At 34.1% G+C, this 19,013-nt stretch overlaps 2 protein-coding genes across 5 annotated transcripts in view; one reads left to right on the forward strand and one right to left on the reverse strand.

The window, feature by feature from the left end:
• Positions 1-1,790, reverse strand: part of LOC109089605 (microtubule-associated serine/threonine-protein kinase 4-like) — a 111,345-nt gene extending 109,555 nt beyond the window's left edge. Inside the window, 1 exon segment of the mRNA XM_042750781.1 lies at positions 1,320-1,790. Coding sequence (XP_042606715.1) covers positions 1,320-1,580 — 261 coding nt within the window. The 5' untranslated portion in view covers positions 1,581-1,790.
• Positions 1,791-6,874: 5,084 nt separating this feature from the next.
• The window catches only part of LOC109068135 (interleukin-6 receptor subunit beta-like), a 13,980-nt gene continuing 1,841 nt past the window's right edge, over positions 6,875-19,013 (forward strand). The window contains exons 1-15 of one of the 4 annotated variants that reach the window (XM_042750698.1): positions 6,875-7,246; positions 7,353-7,403; positions 7,751-7,813; positions 8,543-8,669; positions 9,489-9,652; positions 9,897-10,039; positions 11,149-11,284; positions 11,460-11,557; positions 13,178-13,388; positions 13,506-13,688; positions 14,428-14,556; positions 15,082-15,228; positions 16,534-16,677; positions 16,834-16,927; positions 17,033-17,114. In XM_042750698.1, coding sequence (XP_042606632.1) covers positions 7,210-7,246; positions 7,353-7,403; positions 7,751-7,813; positions 8,543-8,669; positions 9,489-9,652; positions 9,897-10,039; positions 11,149-11,284; positions 11,460-11,557; positions 13,178-13,388; positions 13,506-13,688; positions 14,428-14,556; positions 15,082-15,228; positions 16,534-16,677; positions 16,834-16,927; positions 17,033-17,114 — 1,809 coding nt within the window. In that variant the 5' untranslated portion in view covers positions 6,875-7,209. The remainder of the gene's footprint in view (positions 7,247-7,352; positions 7,404-7,750; positions 7,814-8,542; positions 8,670-9,488; positions 9,653-9,896; positions 10,040-11,148; positions 11,285-11,459; positions 11,558-13,177; positions 13,389-13,505; positions 13,689-14,427; positions 14,557-15,081; positions 15,229-16,533; positions 16,678-16,833; positions 16,928-17,032; positions 17,115-19,013) is intronic. The other 3 variants (XM_042750700.1, XM_042750699.1, XM_042750701.1) reach the window with 3 other exon arrangements.

A 19,013-nucleotide genomic window follows, 5' to 3' on the forward strand; every position in this document is an offset into this window, starting at 1 on the left:
ATCATTGAGATGTACAACACTGCACATATGCCTTTAGACAAATAACTTTAAATGGTATTCACAGTTTAGGGTGAGACTACAGAGTAATGATTGGTGAAAAGTAAAAGGTGCTTGAAAACATGGATTACAAATAATAACAATAATAATGATAAATAGAAAGAAAGAAAGAAAGAAAGAAAGAAAGAAAGAAAGAAAGAAAGAAAGAAAGAAAAGACTTGGTGACAGCAATTGGAAAGGAAGGTCTTGCTAGATGTAGAGTAAGTTATTACACATTGATGAAAGATTATGATATGCACCGATGCATCATTCACAATAAGACCAGGTACATTTAATTATAGAGTAAACTGGGTTGAGTTCATGTTGACTTTAAGGTGATGCACAATTTTGTAAAACACCAATTTGTTTTTTTTTTTGTTTTTTTTTTTTTGTAACATCTTCACATGGTTAGGCTCTGTAAAATATTATATTAAGTGTAATTTTGCTAATATGATAAACATAACAACTCCCAATTTTATCTACTGAAAGGGCAAACCCATTTACATAATGTTATTATATATTTTGATAAAACAAGTAAATTTTAATGTGTAAATAAATATTTGATTAAATAAACATGTCTTTGGATAAAGTGATTTAATAAAGAACAAACTCTGAATTGTATTTAAAAAATACAAATAAAGTACCCAAATTTCTGTTGTGCCTATATTTTATTGTAATTTGCAAATGTGTGCATCTATTTATTTATTTATTTATTTAAGAGACATGCATGAATAAAACAACTTTATCTTTGTAAATGGTTAAACGTGGAAGACAAAAACATAAGTTAAACATGTGGAGGAGAAAACAGATGTAGGCTAAAAGACGAGACCGATCATAATTCAGTATGAGTAAACTATAGCCTTGCAATCGCAATTTAGTGTGCATGTTATATTACAATTAACACGTGACTATCGATATAATCTGAAAAGGCCAATCATTCGTACAGCGATATTTCGATTTTATCTTAAGTTAACAAAAATAATAATTAAAGTTAAAAAAAAATACAAATATTAAATAGGTAAGTTCAAATGAATTAACAGCATGTGTAACACTTCTGTTAGAGGTTGGAGCAGAGTGTATGGTTGTTGAATATCAATATCAATCAGTATCAAAGAGGGGAAATACCAAATATTCTCCAAAACTACAGTAACAACATGGGAAATCTTTTACACTTCTCAAATAAACACCTGCAGTCGCGAGCTTCCAGCTTTCATTATTCAAACAAACGCAAACGGAATGTCACAAGTGTTCGGTGCTACAATAATCAATGTAAGTTACTTTACCATTTCGTCCTCGTCCCCTTCATTTTCTCCTTCCTCCTGATGGTCCCCGTTTCTCGCTTTTATCTCGTCGCTGCATTCATCAGAATCACTTCCCTTCACTTTTTCCTCAAGACCTACAAAATCTGAGGAGTGACATTTAAATTCTTCCAAGTGTAGTTCGGATTCATACGGCTCGGCTCTTGTCTCGACTTCTGACAGCGTGTCGGAGCCTGATGAGTCGCCTCCGCCGCCTCCAAATTTTTCTGACTGCTCACTCTCCATTGCCCTAAAACATCACGTTAATTGTCTTAAACTAATGACATGCTGAAGGACACCTTATTTGAGGTCCAGCTGAGCGCCCGAGAGAACTCCCTTCACTGTACTGCTGTAATTTTAACTAACATAAGTCTTCATAACATGACAAACATCCATTGAAAGTGAAGTTTGTTTCGCGTCCTGCTTAGCAGCGCCGCAGTGTCTTTAACTAAAGTCTACGCTCATTGGCCAAACAAACCCCGCCCATCAGCCAATGAGAAAAGAGCTCGCTGGTCAAGGACTTTTAAATCAATGGCGCCCACAGAAAAAGGTTTGTCGGAAGAACCCTGACAGGTGTTGAGTCACAGCAGGGATAGAAAGGAACTCTATTTCGTTTTATGAAATCAAGAGACACGAATTATTTCTATTATTTTACACGTAGGCCAGAGATTTAGCTTTATTGTCTACAATATTGTTTTGTTCAGGCTACTCTCATGTTATGTTTCCGATTAGATTAGGGCTTCCCGTGTGCACCGAAGACGGGGATAGTCGCAGTGGATTCCTGCAATATGAAATTCCCCTTAAAAGTATTTAAACACTCAAGACACACCTTAAAATTAAACCAAGTAGCATTTAGGTTATTTTAAAGAGAGATCTCAAGCACACTTTTCAAGAAAAACATTTCAACGACATAAGTTTCAGGTATAGTAATACTCCACAAATACTCTACTAATACTCTAAAGAGAATAAGATGACATGTAGTTACTTATAGTTAACTGAATTTTTAAAAGAGACCATCAAAATAAAGTGTAACCCTAATAATCTTTAAACTGTAAGTGCAATTGTCACAACTGTTTTATGGGAAACCACAACTCTAATGCATGTACTGTATACAAAACAGTAAATCACTCATTCCATTCATGCTTCAAAACCCAGTTACTGTGTCAGTAAACTGACCAGTGTCACCAAAATGAAACAGTGACCCCTACTGATCAAAATGTTTAGATGATTTGTCACCATGGAAGTCAATCCTGGAAAAATGTGTTTATTTAATTTTCTGTTGACACTCACTGCTTACTATAATACACCAGTCAAAACGATAACAAGCTCCATGCTACCAAAATTATTGTTTAATGGTAAAATGTACCATGTCCAAATCATACCATGTCATAGATATTTATGGAATATACATGTGTGCCTGACAGATTTTGATAAATGTATTTTGCATTAACTCATCAGTTTTTATCAGCATACTCTATTGTTTTGAGGGGAAAACAGAGAATTAAGCCAAAGTGATTGAGAAAACATAACAAGCACAGATATTCCATCTTTAATTTAAAAGATCATAAGCATTTTTTTTTTTTTCAGATTTTAAATATGCGCAAACAATACACAATATTGAGGTCATAGTGCTTTATAAACAGAGCCTTGTGCTCTCAGGTGATAATTCTTGTGATTAGTCCATAAAGATTCACTAAATGTGTCCAAGAGATTACCAAACCATCAGGTAAGAAGTACCATTGATTTAAGGATCCTCAGACTGTTGAAAGAACCACATTTCTTGTAAGTGTTTAAAAAAGCAATGGGATGTGCTCTACGGTCTCTTTATCAGCAAGAGTTCAGTCTACTGTAGTTCATGGCTACAGCAACTGTGCCTCACCTGACTTAACTGTAAATTTACAAATCACTGCAAGGTTTATAGATTCACTCTGTAGCTCTGTCAAACATATTTTTTAGGAAATAAACATGCACACATATTTAAATGCTTTATTTGGAACCACAATTAAAATCAGATCATTGCAATATAGACTTTTTTAGGAAATATTATATAGCAAAATGAATTAATTAGTAAATAAATAAAAATAATAATAATAAAAACACTTTGGTTACACTTTATTTCAATAGTCCACTTTAGGAATTCTACTAAGTAACTTTGTAACTACATGTTAACTCTAAAATGTTAGGGTTAGTAGAATAAGTTGACATACTTGCAAAGTTGTAGACAGTAGGATATGGGGAACCTTCAAAATAAAGTGTTAGCAGATAATAAGCAGACAGACTATTATTACTCTAATGACTGGTAGCGGATATTTACTTGTGAAAAATATCAGCAAAATGTCTAGTGTTACCATCAACTGTGTACTGTGACAGTTATTACATTACAAAAGGTGAAATATCTAGTAGTTAGTTGGTACACTTATTTCACACTAGATGGCGTACATCTACAATAGTTTGATTTTATAACTTGGCCTGTGATATTCCCAATATGACCTATTTAACAATTGAAAAAGGTAGAATTTGCACACTGGTGTGCAGTTAAAATTGTTTTGTTTTGTTTTCATTGGGGTTAGGGTTAGGGATTTAAGGTTTATCCAAAAAAAAAAAAAAAATGTTGAAACCTTATGATAAAATACCTTTAAAAAGCATGTCAATATACACACTACACCCCACAATAACAAAGTAAATTTATTGAAAAGAAACAACTGAAATATCACATAGTTATTAAGACTTTTTGCTATATAGCTCAGGTGCATCACATTTCTCTAAATCATCTTTAAAAGTGTTTCTACACTAGACTGGAGTCCACCTGTGATTAATTCAGTAAATTGGACATGATTTGGAAAGGCACACTTATAAGGTCTTACAGCTAAAAAAATCACATAAAAATTATTACATAAATAATAATTCATGTGGGGAAAAAAAAATAAATAATTGAATGCATTTTAGTATATGGCTGCAATGCAATGCAAAAAAAAAGGGGGGGGGGGGGGGGGTCTTAATACTTTCTGATTGCACCGCATGTGTAAATATGGATTTTTTTTTCACCACTTTCATTATCATCTCACTATCCTTGTATCATTCTGAAAAGATGTTGATTCACTCTTAACCTTTACCACAATGTCACACAGAGAAAAACAGCCCACACACTCTTATCTTAATCAAGGATCAAGACCGTCGTCTTCCATTCGTCAGGTGATCAAAGCAATGAGTGGTAAAAGTTTTGATAATCATACAGGTGGGGGATTTTAAAACTGCTGTTCATTACTCTAAATATATGACCAATTTCCTGTGAATGTCCCTTTGACTGCTCTGTATATGTTTTACCCGCATGTTGGAACAAATTATGTAATGGAACTATATTAGATTTTTTTTCAATCTTGCTCAAGTTCATTTCTCAGAATATGCCCTGCCATGTAAACAAATTGAAAGGATGTTCTTACAAATTTTATCAAACCCACTGATCACTGTGTGGTTGGCGTTTTTCGCGCTTTGACAACAACACGTTCCATGTGCTGGTAAAAACTCTCTTTACTCGTGTTGCATGAAAGCTGTGAGTTTTTTTCCCATACACATAAACAACATTGCAGACACTGTAGATGACTGTACGAGGTCTCCAGCTAGACACAACCAATCTCATTAAAATGGTAAGACAGTGTATATGACAAGGTTTGTGTTTTGCCGGATGTCTTTTCTGTGTTGATAAATTAAATGTGTAGATGCTGTTAAGGAGGACAAGCTTTTAGTGTTACACTGCAGTGTGTTTCCTAAGTTGGGCCTCCTAACATTGAAGTCTCTGAAGTGTGAACACGTCTCTTCCTGTGTGTGTGTGTGTGTGTGTGCATGTAGGAGAAAGAGAGAGATATTTAACTTCTCACAGCTCATACCACATGTTCTCCAGTATAGTATGTCTAGTAACTATATAACTGCCAAATGCATTATTTCGATAAAACTGTTTGTTTATCCTGATTTTGTGCTGTTTTATGCACTGGACTTTTATATGATATTTATAAGCTTGAAATGTCTTCATTCACTTCATATGTGCAGTTTATTAGTAACATCAACTCTCTTTCAGACAGAGAATTAAGTCAACTTTAGAATGTGTGGTACATACATCGGGCTGAAAATGAGTTTCCTTGAAAGCTCAACAGAAGCAAAGAAGTGGACTGACTTAACAGTTCCTTTTTGGTTTTCTGAGATCTGTCATCTGAAACGTTCACTCATTTCTCAAAAGTTTCAAGGGCCTTAGAGTAATCTAAGAAAAGTGTCGGTTCCCTTAAAAAAAGGCAAGTTCTCACCACACATTTTGTACTTGTTATGTAGCACTTCAAATGTGAACATAGTAAACAAAAACTGGATTTTGCCATGAGGTAAAAATATCAAATATCAAAGTCACATTGATAAAGATATTATATCATATAGGCTTCTTTTAATGTCTTTAATAATATATATATATAAGATAAGATAATAATATAAGAAGTCTGTCCAATTTAACTATTATATAATAACAAACATTATTTAATGGTGGTATCTATAACTTACTTGAGAACTTTAAAGGATAGACAGCTAAAAGTTATTATTTGGCATAAAATCTCATTTGTAAATTTGTTAAAGGATCACAGAACTGTATCTGTATTGTTGGTTATCTGTAATTATATTTGTTTGTTTATAGTTGTTAAAATAGCCTACATACAGTATATCAAACATTGATTTATCAAAAAACATACATATATCAAAGTTACACTCAAGCACGCACGCACAACACAATACAACGTTACAACACTCCTCAGTCTCCCCTGAAAAACTGAAGACTAGACTGTACATGTCTGTACATCTCACTCTTTGCAATAGCACAATAAATCAATATTTGCTATAAAAATGCTGTTTTTTAAGGGTTGACACAAAACTGCAGTTCAGTGAGAAAATTAAAAGGAAAGTGCTAAAGCGATAAATGATTTCAAGTTTTAAGAGACTTGCCTCTATACAAAGTTCAACTATATGCTTGCTAGTTCTATTCTGAGTTTGCAGAAGTGAAACTCTTTTTCTTGCACAAGCTCTGTATATGTTAGTTCCATTGCAAGTGGATACTGAAGAGGATTAATTAACATCCAGTTACTCTATGGCTATGATGGCACAGATTGCTACCACAGTGTGTGCAGCCTACAATGAGAGCACTATGTTAATTTGAATGTGCATGAATAAGTGTCAGACTACCAAAATTAAAGCTACAGTTTTCCCTAAACATCCTGTATATCACTATATATATATATATATATATATATATATATATATATATATATATATATATATATATATATATATATATATATATATATATATATATATATATAGGCTATATAGTGATATACAGGATTGTTCTGTCATAATTTAATCATATATATATATATACAGGTATGTGATATATACAAATGTTTTGTCAATTTTCTCTGCGACTCATTGTAATAATAATAATAATAATAATAATAATAATAAACGTTTACAGACAAAATATTTTCTTTTTTGTTTTGTACTGAGGGCGAGTCCTGTTGCATTAATCTCTTTGATATCTTAGCCTACATGTGACAAAGGTGTCACAACATCTATTTCGGCTCTGAGACATAAATAAATACTGTGGCGAATCAGCTTCTGGCTGCATCGTTTAGCTCCTATTATATAATTGCCAAAAATGCTGCGCCGCGCCTGAAAGTTGCCCGATGTGTGCTCTCGAGGTAGGCGGTTCACTAGGTTCTGAAACAGCCTATGAGAGTTCAAGAGCACCTGTTGGGCTGTAGTTTCATGAGCGATGGGAAGGGAATACCCCATACTGTTCCGTTAGTTGGCCGACTGCGTGAGTAGCAGACTGTCAGCGGAGGCGACAATGCGCAAGTGCTCGGCAGCATTTTACATCGCGCTAGGTATGTGCTTTATCTGTGTGTGTTTTGTTTTTAAGCATTTTAACAGAATTGGTATAGTGTTGCATTTCATTCATATGGTTGCTGAAGTGATAGGTAATTTCAGTAGGTTTATTAATTTCAGGTTTCGTATCTCTCTGGACAACTGTAGCGTCAACAGGTCAGTATGCGGGCAGTGTGTGTGTGTGTGTGTGTGTTTACATGCACTTGCGTGTGAGACCGTTTTGAAAATGTGAAATGTGAAACAAAACAAAAAAGTAGTTTTTCTGTTTAAACCTGTAAATTTTTAAGCACAAGATGCTCATTAAAGCATTCTCAGATCATGCTGAAATGCACGAACCTGTGGAGTTCATTTTTTTTTTTTTAGAATGTAATTTTTTTTTTTTAAAAGAATACCTTACAATTTGTGGAACTTACAAAATTCCACTTTTGCAGGCACTAAGCTTATAGCCATTGTTTTGTAAAAAAAAAAAAACTCCTCTTAACTCAGCTTATCATTGTACACAGGAACCTGTGACTGCAGTCCTGAAAACTTGAACTTATTAAAAGATAAATGTAACAACACAGAAGGTAAGAAATGAACATTTCCACGAATGATGTAAGCTGTGTCTTTTTATCCAGTAAATTGGAGTAAAATAGAATAGCCTACTTTTTCTTAGTGTAACATGAATAAATTATACACATGATACTTCATTTTTAGTAGGAATATGTGTACATTGACACATCTTAAGGTTTTATATCACCACTAAACTGTTGTAGAAAATTTTGTGCTTATGAAAATGTCAAGACAAAAGTCCAATAAAACATATTCAGTTATTGTATGGAAGAGGTGCAGTTCAGGTTGCCCTATGAGTTAAGGATTGCTGTTTTCTTCTTTGTAGAGTCTATTTACATCTGGTTGGCAAAGTCTGCTTACACTAATGCTTCCCTCTATTGTTTAATTGAGTCAGAGGAAATTACAAAAGAGACCAATGGGACAGTTATGAGCAGAGTAAGGACAGAGAATTTAGTTTCTGTCATGACCCACCCAAGTTTGAATTTTTATTTATTTATTTATTTATTTATTTATTTATTTATTTATTTATTGCATTAACTAGGTTATCAGATGAATGATTATATAATATAAAGTGTAAGCTAGCGCTTTTTCATTTAAATCTAGAAAATGACTAGAAAATAAAATGGTTTAGACCTCCGGAGTTGGACAAATACATTGTTTACATTTCATTTTTAAGACGTTCAAGTCCTATTTTGCACTGTATTTGTGGGGCAAGTGACATTATTTTTTGTTTATATTATCAGTGGATATTTCTCATCTCACAGGAGTCTCTGATTTGGGATGCTACATAAAATATATCACAAGTGGACTTAATGCCATCTGTGAATGGAAAGGAAACGTGTCAACCTCATACACACTGTACACAAAACAGTAAGTTTATGTAAGAAGTGACACATTGATGATTTTAATTTTATTCTGTTTGCAATCTGAGGCTGAGCTTCACACCATTGCTGTTGTTTGATTTTTTTATCCTCATATCACAATTAAATTTAAAGGGATACTCCACCCCAAAATGAAAATTCTGTCATTAATCACTTACCCCCATGTCGTTCCAAACCCATAAAAGCTCTGTTCGTCTTCGGAACACAATTGAAGATATTTTGGATGAAAACCTGGAGGTTTGAGACTGTCCCATAGACTGCCAAGTAAATAACAGTAAATAACTTCTGTATCATCTGCACCACAAGGATGCGCTGTTTCTATGTGTATTTAACTTTGATTTGAAATAAAACAGCGCATCCTTGTGGCGCAGATGATACAGAAGAGCATACACAGCATACGGTGATATGGAGAGACACAGAGGAGACCGTTGACAAAGGAATTGTTGAATAAAGTTGTTATTTTTGTTTTCTTCGCTTACAAAAAGTGTTCCCGTCGCTTCATATAACCCAGATCGCACGTCTGATGGTAGATGGAGTATTCTGATGACGACTTTCATACCTTTTATGGACCTTCACACTGTTATTTACTTGGCAGTCTATGGGACAGTCACAGGCCTCCCATTTTTCATCCAAAATATCTTAAATTGTGTTCTGAAGATGAACAAAGTTTTTAGGGGTTTTGAACGACATGGGGGTAAGTGATTAATGACAAAATTTTAATTTTTTGGTGTTGTTTACTTTTAAGTTTTTGTTTATTTTGGGGTTGATGATTCTTTTTAAGTATTCTTTATTTTTGTTTCCTGTGTAGGAGAAAATGTAGTTGTGTAGCGGTACATCAGAAGGACAAAATTTGGACTTCCAATTACTTTCTTGTTGTCTTGAATTGGAATATGACGGCTCACGTTATTGGAACCAGTAAAGATCAGCCCTCATGCACCTACAAAAATTTCAGCGGAATTCCATCCATGATGAGTATGTTAATCAACAATATTAATATTAGTAACTTATAATTCATTAAAATCTTAACTGTATCAAAACCCTGATCTTAATCTAAATATACTGATTAGCTTGAAGTTACTAGAATTAATAGATATAGTAGGTACTAGAACTTCAAATATTAGTTAAAGCAGCTTGAAAATTCTTTTACCAGACAGAAATTTCTGCATATTAGTATGTTATTCTGCATTGGAATGTTTAATGTTTTCTTTCATTTCAGCAATGTGTGGTCCTCATTCAAAAATAACTTACAAAAGAAGCTCAGGCTATCTGACTGTTTGGGTGGAGTGGGGAAATGACAGCAATTATATTAAAAACTTCCTTGTAAAGTACAGAGAGTTCAACACTACAAGGTGGAAAGAGGTCAGTAACAGACATCTCACAAGAAGTCAGGCATTTATTATTAATTTCCTTAATCATTTGAAATATATCCTCATAATTAATTCATAGAAATATTCTCAAAGTAAAAATACTCGTAAATGATTATGGCTGATACCGATTTAAAAAAAAAAAAGTATAGCTTACACACATGGTAAATAATTTGTCAGGTGAGTATAAAAAATATTTATTTTGAATATCTTGGACATTTTCTTTTCCCTAAACCCTGATTAATTTCAGATCCTGGTGTAAAGGTTATAGTAATAGTGTGTACCTTTTCCCAAACCTTCGTATAACCTTCAATATTAACTTGTAAAAGGTGCATTTTAGTACTTTGAGTGTACAAATTAGTACATAAATGGGACATATAGCAAATTTCTAAATACTACTGCTACAAGTGACAACTTTTTTCTGAGAGTACAATTATAGCACACTTATTCGCATACTGCAACCAATGATGTAATGTGCTCAACTTCCGTTTTAAGAGTTGCAATTGAGATGGAAATAATATCTCATGTCTCATTATTGGATGAGACTGCCAAATACTGTTTCGTGTTATCCTCTTATTTTAGGAAAATAGTATGCAGGATGTTTATTGCTTGGTCGTTGGAGTTCATTTAAAATATTTCTATGGATGGCAATTTTGTACATAGCAAACCTATGTACAGTACATTAACTTGAGCTGGTAAGCTAAAACTGTTGACAGTATCTAGTTCTGTGGCATGTTACAGTGTGGTATAACACACTGGAACTGAGTAGAATGCAAGTCAGCTGATAATATGGACGGTTTGGTACAGAACAGAGTAGTGGTGTGGTGGGCTACCACAGTGTGAAAAAAACAAGGGGGAAGTATAGTTAAGAATAGATGCTATCTGCCGTTGTATCTTTCTGTCTGTAAAATCTATAACCTTCAAACTTTTTACACCTTTTCAAAATTTTCAATCTAGGCTTTCAGTCCCACTAAGTTTGTTTTGACTAACTTTACTAGTCTTGTAGTAAAAATGCAGGACTTGTAGTAAAGTTTGCTACAGGCCCAATAACTTATGTGAGTTTACTTGCTTGTTCCACCTATATTGTACTCTTTTCCTCCACAGCAACAATCTGAAAACAGAAAAGAATGTGTTTTATTGAATCTGACGCCATCTTTGCCTTACGAGTTGCAAACACAGTGTGTTCCCATCAAAGACTGTGCGCAGTGTCCACTCAGTAAGGTCATCATGGTTCCACCTGGTGAGTTCAAGACAGAAGTGTGTATTTACTGATCTCTGTACTTTCTTGATTTTGCCAATGTCATTCCCAGTCACTCCGCCCAAAGTCTATTTGTGGTGCTGGTGGCAGAGAAATCACACACTTTTATCTTTAATATATAATTGACCACTGTATTTTCTAAATCTTCATTCCCCAGAACTCACAGATGCACCATCAATCCAGCTGGAGATTCAAGACCATATGCAAAATCTTTCTATATCACCAGGCCAGAGAAAGGTGGTCGTGAAGTGGGAGGTACTAACACATGTAATCCCAAAGCCATCTGTGTAGTTTTCTGTGATGGAATTAATGGGATCCAATAAGAATCAAATAAGATCCTATTGGATAATCAAATATTCTAATAGAATCTTATCTGATTCTTAGAGAATTCCTATTCCCATTTGGATCCTGGTGTGTTACCAATACTTTTCTTTCATAGTTATTACCATTCTAGTAACTACTATTAACCATTAGCACTCATTTGATTGTAGTAGTTCACTTTTAGCTAATGGATAATTACTATTTTTCATACCTCCAAGAAAACTAATTAGAAACTATATACAGTTTCATTATAAATGTGAATAATGCATAATTATTTCTAAAGTGATGATCATGGGAATTACTCAAATATTACCAAATCCTTCAGATGGAATTACTAATTATTCCGGCACAGTATTCTACATGATAGTTCCCTAGTAACGACTGAAGTTCTTGTAACCTTTTAAGGTTTTGAATAGTAATTCATTTTGAAGGATTTGGTAACAATTGAGTCATTACTAGCAGGCTACCATCATTATTACAATAGTTATTAAGGAAAACCTAATCCTAAAGTATAGAATATTCTAACCATTCATAATAATAAAAAGGACTGAAGTAGAAGACTTACAAATAAGCATATCTTTATGCAAGGTACTTTAAAATAGTCACTGGCATTTGGGATATGTCTAATTACTCGAAAGGTTCCAACAGTCATTTCCTCTCCAGTGATTTGGTGAGAAGTGTGGACCTAAGATATCTTTTCTTTAAGTAGCCTAGTAATGATAATTTGCAAAAAATGACTACAAAAAATATTGAAGTTCAAAGGAATGATTGCCCAAGGTATCGGAAACTAAAATCCATTATCAATCTTTAGTAAATGGTTCTGTAAGAGGACTCATAAAATGTACTAATTATTAAAAGTTTATCCAAATCATAAGTCTGCTATTACCTATTGATTATGAGTGGTTAAATAATAAAGTAGTGGTAAAAAGGTTCATTTATTGACTAGTTTCACATAAATTATTAAATTGTATATAGTTTCCTGGAAAGTATAAAAAAATAGTTAATGAATAGCTAGTAGTTTGTTCCAGGAAAAAGAGCAGTAAAGGCAAATATCTATTTACAAGCATTTTTTTTTTTAAATAAATAAATGAGGTAATCCAGCAAGATGCAAAAGAGAATAATCCAACTCAGGGACCCAAAAGCCTCTCACACTGCATGTAAAGAAAGCAACAAAAAAAACTACTGAAACACAGGGCTTTATATACATAGGATAACAAAGGGCTAAACAAGGCACAGGTGAGGGTAATTAGTACTGTAACCGTGGAAACAAACTACAAACTGGAACAAAGGGAAACACAAGCAAGAAGGGAATTACAAATTAAAAGTCCAGGCTAAGTAAACAGAAACATGACAGTCATGAATGACTGCATAGTTAATATTAGTTAGATTAATTAGAATGGTAACATTGCTACTCATTTGTTCCTGTGTAGTTATTCATGTAGTTATTTATGTTAGTCATTCATGTAGTATAACAGTGTTCTTAAGTGTTACCGGAATACTTTAAGATCGGTTCCAAATTATTAGAGAAATTCTTATCATCCCTTTTTTTCCCAGTATGCTAACAGTGAGGCGGTGGATAACTACAATGTGACAGTGAGGAAAGTATCTGGGGAATCCAGCAATCGGGACAGTTTCATTACTGAAAATTCATCTCTCACCCTGATCCTGTCTTACTCTGCATATAACATCAGCATCAGGGCTTTAAACAGTGCTGGATCGTCTCCTGTTTCCAGTATAGCCATTGAGCAAATGGACGAATGGAGAGGTACATTGCTTTCATATTTTCTGAAATGCTACATGCAGACTACTCTGGTTAGATATTTACTCTGTAAATATGAACACATACTGTTGTAAATGCTGTGTATTATTCAAAATTTTTTAGATTCGTTTGGGCCATTCACTGTCAACATAACCAGCAACAGCAGTTTTAGTCTGTCCTGGAGCAGCTCTGTCTCAAGCGTCTGTTACTCTGTGGAGTGGTGGGCCAAAGGACAGATACCAGCTTTCCGTCCATTCTATATGAAAACCAAGAGCAGCACCATTACCTTCCATTCTCCCTTAATAAGTAGGATGAAATAACTTCAGAATAATATATTTGTATAATGTGTTAATGGAAACTAAGGATGTCCAAGTTTATGAAAAAAGCCAAGTGTAAAAGAAAACATTCTATAGAATGAAATATTTGTTTGTACGTTATAATCATATTTCTAGCATTTTCAAAAGTATTGATTTAATAACTTGGTATGAATATCTTGTAAAAAGTAAAGATATTTTCATTAGTGAATAGAGTGTATATTTTTAATAATTATTTTCCAGGTATTTTTTCAAATATATGTCTCAAGGGGGAAAAGTTATTTTTATTTATTTTTAATCATAAATGTAAGATTTTATTTTCGTTATTTTTTTTTATATATAAATTCTTAGGTCTAGACCGGGGGGTCAAATTCAATTCCTGGAGGGCCAGAGACCTGCAGAGTTTTGTTCCAACCCTGTTCCAGGACACATATCTTGTAGTTTTCAAATAAGCCTGAAGGACTTGATTAGTTGGATCAGGTGTGTTTAATTAGGGTCAAGTCTAAAGTCTGCAGGTCTCCGGCCCTCCAGGAATTTAGTTTTACACCCCTGGTCTAGACACAAATAACTATTACAACCATGTAGTGTTTTCTATTAGCACAAAAGATACTTTTATATATGTTTTACCTTGATTATAAAAGAGAGAGAATTTACAGCTTTATTTATTCACAGCATTAAGGATTCTAGCAATGTTCTACTTTCTTTTTTGTTGTTGTCTTTTTTGAGTGCAGATTTTCAGCCCTATACAAGATATTATTTCTTCCTGCACATCCGACCATACAAAGACACCTGCAACATGAAGAATGTGAATGACAGTGAGACGACCTATGGCTTAGCCCAAACATACTTCACTGAAGGAAGTGAGTCTAAATATTCATATATGAAACTATCATATCATTCATATATTAAAACTACTAATATATGCTGAAAAAAAGTGCAAAAATTACCTTTAGTTGTACCTGTTGTACCCTTAGTGATACAACAGCTTGTCAGTGGGGCAGTACCCTCAAAGGCACCCCAGTACCCTCTCCTAAAAACACAGATACAGCGATTACTAGTTGCATCACTGATAATGCTTTGCTTTTGCCAGAGATTTCTTCATGTATGAATTGAATGCACGAAAGCACTGATTTGTAGTCTAAAAGAAGTCTAAGTGAATTCTGAGTGTGCAAGTTTTAAGGATGTTATCTCCTAAACTTTGCCAGAGAAATATGAGTTATTGTGAAAGCTAAAAAAAAAAGAGAGAGCGAGAGAGAGAGAAAGGTTAAACACTGAAAATTTACAGTAACTGGTTTTCTTGTAATAGTTACAGCAGTAGATAAGAAAAACCTAGATAACTGATGCATCATTATGTCTGGATAAACTGAAGCTTTTTGGGCTTCCAGGTCCTATCAGTGCTCCTGGGAATGTTAGCATTTTGAATATTACCCAGCATTCCTCAGTAATTACGTGGAGTCCTGTGTCTGAGGAAGACCTGCGTGGATTCTTATTGGGCTACTACATCTACTTGACAGAGGACAATAATGAAACATGTGAGTAGAAGTCAGTCATAAATTATGTTTATTCATGTTTTATGATTACGTTTTTTTTTATATTTAAAAATAATTATTAGGCATCATTACTAGTGGATTTTAAATGATAACTTATGGAATTTTTCATATCACGGTTATTGTGGCCATAAGAATTCACAATATCGTTATAACATGATATCTATAGAAACCTGGGGGGGGGGTATCAGTGAAATTATTTTATTATACATAAGGATACTGATAAATGCAGGGCACAAGACTCTGGCTTCTTTGAAATAACGAGAGAAAATACTGTCAAGTTCAACAATATGATGAATAAATATTAATGGTAACACTTTACAATAAGATGTCATTTGTTAACATTAATGTATTAACTAACATGAAAGAAAAATGAAAAATACATTTATCACACAATTTATTAATCTTTGTTAATATTAATAAATATAGAGTCATTCATTGTTCATGTTAGTTCACAGTGTATTGATGTTTACAAACACAACTTGTCATGATTTTAATAATGCATAAGTACATGCTGAAATTAACATGAACTAAGATTAATAAATGCTGTTGAAATATTGTTCATTATTATTTATGTTATTTATATACGTTAACTAATGAACCTTATTGAAGAATGACCGCAGACCGCAGAAAATCGCTGTTAATAGGTTAATATAACATTTCACATTCAATGACTAGTAAAATAATGTCAACTTACTCTGCCGAACATGGCTCACCTCAGAATAGCTGCGAGGGCTGCGTCGTCTTCTTGTGTGACAGGTGTCAGCGTTAAGGCACAATACTACCACCTGGGAGCTCAACCAGGTACTGGCCATGGAGTATTTACATGTGGGTGTTATCATAAGAGAACTGTTCATTTTAAATATTACGGTATATCATCATACACTAAATTATCACGATATCGATAATTGATGCTTTGAATATTTGAATATCGTCAATACTGGTATATCGCGATATTAGGGGTGTCGCGATATACCAGTATTGACAATAACAGCACGATGTTTCTAAAAAAAAATAGAGTATATCTGAAAAAAATCACACATTTTCTTACATTTAGTTTAATTTTACAAATAATTTCCAAGGTAACAGATCACTATTTGCTGGCTGAAAAACATTTTGACTGAATTAATGATGACAATAGGGACATTGCTCCGAAGTATGATTTAATAGTTCATGCTTTCAGAGAGTTTCAAGCTTGTTGGCCAAAAAATAAAAAGATATTAAGGCTATAAATGTGAGATTTTTTAAATGCAGTCTTTGTGTTTTTTTTACCACATTCAACTTTTACAGCCTTCGAAGTGGATCCCAGTGTAAACAGCTTTGAGCTGCAGAATCTGGAAAGCAACAGTGCGTACCGCGTGCAGCTGTCTGCATTTACAGCAGCTGGAGAAGGAGAGCGCAGTGATTCCAAACACTTTGTCACAAATCTGCCAGGTAAACTCATATTTTTCATGAGATAATGTTTGTTACTGAGCTGGTATTTGAGGTTTATCAGTTCAAAATACACATTGAATGTCTGGAGGTTTGTTTTTTAATCACATGGATTGAAATAGTAACATAATTACTGATTTACTTGGCTTATTCTGACAGATTTCACAGCTTTGAACAGCATTATAGCCGCAGTTGTTGTAGGAATAATAATTCTTTTACTAGCGGTTCACTTCAGCTTCCGGCTTCTGCACAGGTAGAGACACTTGCATTTTATGTTCTGAAAGATTGGCATATATAACCAGTCACTATCCCTGCATGTCTGTCATCTAATGTAGAGTTCGCTGTGCATTTTTTACAGAGCCAAGAAACTACTGTGGCCGAGTATACCAAATCCTGAGAACAGCAATGCTGTTCAGAAAATTGAAATTGCCTATGAACTGGTAAGCAAGAGACAATACGTGACCCTGGACCAAAAAACAGTCTTAAGTCGCTGGGGTATATTTTTAGCAATAGCTAAAAAAACATTGTACGGGTCAAAATTATCCATTTTTCTTTTATGCCAAAAATCATTAGGGTATTAAGTAAAGATCATGTTCCATGAAGATATTTTGTAAATTTCCTACAATGAATATATCAAAACTTAATTTTTGATTAGTAATATGCATTGCTAAGAACTTCATTTGGAAAGCTTTAAAGGCGATTTTCTCAGTATTTAGATTTTTTTGCACTCTCAGATTCCAGATTTTCTAGATCTCGATCAAATATTGTCCTATCATAACAAACCATACATCAATGGAAAGCTTTTTTTTCAACTTTCAGATTATGTATAAATCTCAATTTTAAAAAATTGACACTTAAGACTGGTTTTGTGGTCCTGGACACACGTATACTGCTGAAACAATAATTTCGTTGTCAAGGAAAATATACAAAAAATGGTATACAAGCACTACTGATACAATGCCACAAGTACAGTGATGACCTGAGATGGTAATACTATGGTTTAAATGGTACAGAATTTGTTTTGGTGACAGAACGTTCCAGTACACAGAGACAATAACAACAACATACAGATAATAAAGAATAAAGAATATGTATGTATATCAGGGGTGTTTCCTCCGAGGAGGCAAGGGAGGCAGTGTCTCCTCCTCTCAAAATTGGATGAGAAAATAATCGATATTACAAAAATGAAACAGCGCAAATATGACTAAAAATGATATTAAAAGTCTAAAAGTCACTTGTTTTTATAAAGTAACTGTCCAACAGGGACACCCATAGGTAAAGTTACAGTGGAGGCTTGGCTCCCTTCAGTCCATAGACTTTCTACAGAGATCCTAAATCGTGCCGTAACATTTCTGGAGGCTTATTGAGATGAATGGGGGAAAGTCATGCAAGATGTAGTCTCAGCCTCAGACGTCACGCCCACGGACCGTTGGCTAAACATCTGATGCATATTGGACACAAAAGTGGAAACACTTCAGGAGTGTCGAAGTCGTCATCAGATTGGTTGAATTACACAGGATTTCCAAGAGACGTGTGTGTCACGTTCTTTAACGCTCCACCTGGAAACAAAGATGACGTGCCGCCAAACACCCTCACGAAAGAAGAAAGCCGTAGTGTTTACAACTGTGACAATGAGCGCTTATCAGGATCAACTAAACGCTGGGTTTTCAAAAGTATGTGAAATATTTAAAGTTTGCGGCACAGAATATTTAAAATAAGTCTGAGAGTTTTACACACCAGTCTGTTATTGTGACGACATTTCCACGGCCCGAAACGTGACGCTAAATGAAACGAACTGTGATTGGTTGTTTGATATTTCGGTCAAAGGGCCTCACGGGTGGGCCTTGACCAATGAAAGCTGCCATGGATTCCAGACCTTCAGTCTGAAGGTCTGGCTACGCGAGACTACGTGAGAGGAGGCAATGTCTCCATCATCGCGCTATGATTGGATATGATCGGTTATGATTGAATGTGATTAGATCATGCGATAAATCCCGCCTCTTGTTTTTGTGCGAGCTCTCGTTCTGAATGAAGCAAATGATGGCATTATTGACTAATTATAAAGTAAGTAAACAACTCTCTTGCTTAGATATCACTGCTTTGCCACATCAAAATAAAACTCGAAATGGCCTGAAAACGTGATGACTGCATCATGTGATGAAATGAAAGATATATCTTTGTGTCTGTGTTTACAGGGCTTTTATGACAATGACCCAAAATAAGTTGACTATTAAAAAGAAGAGCTGAACATAAGTAAAAAATATTGGTAACATTTTACAATAAGGTGTCATTTAATGAATTAACTAACATGAACAAATAAGGAACATTTATTACAGCAT

This window comes from Cyprinus carpio, chromosome B23 (assembly GCF_018340385.1).
Source record: "Cyprinus carpio isolate SPL01 chromosome B23, ASM1834038v1, whole genome shotgun sequence".
Classification (NCBI taxonomy): domain Eukaryota; kingdom Metazoa; phylum Chordata; class Actinopteri; order Cypriniformes; family Cyprinidae; genus Cyprinus; species Cyprinus carpio.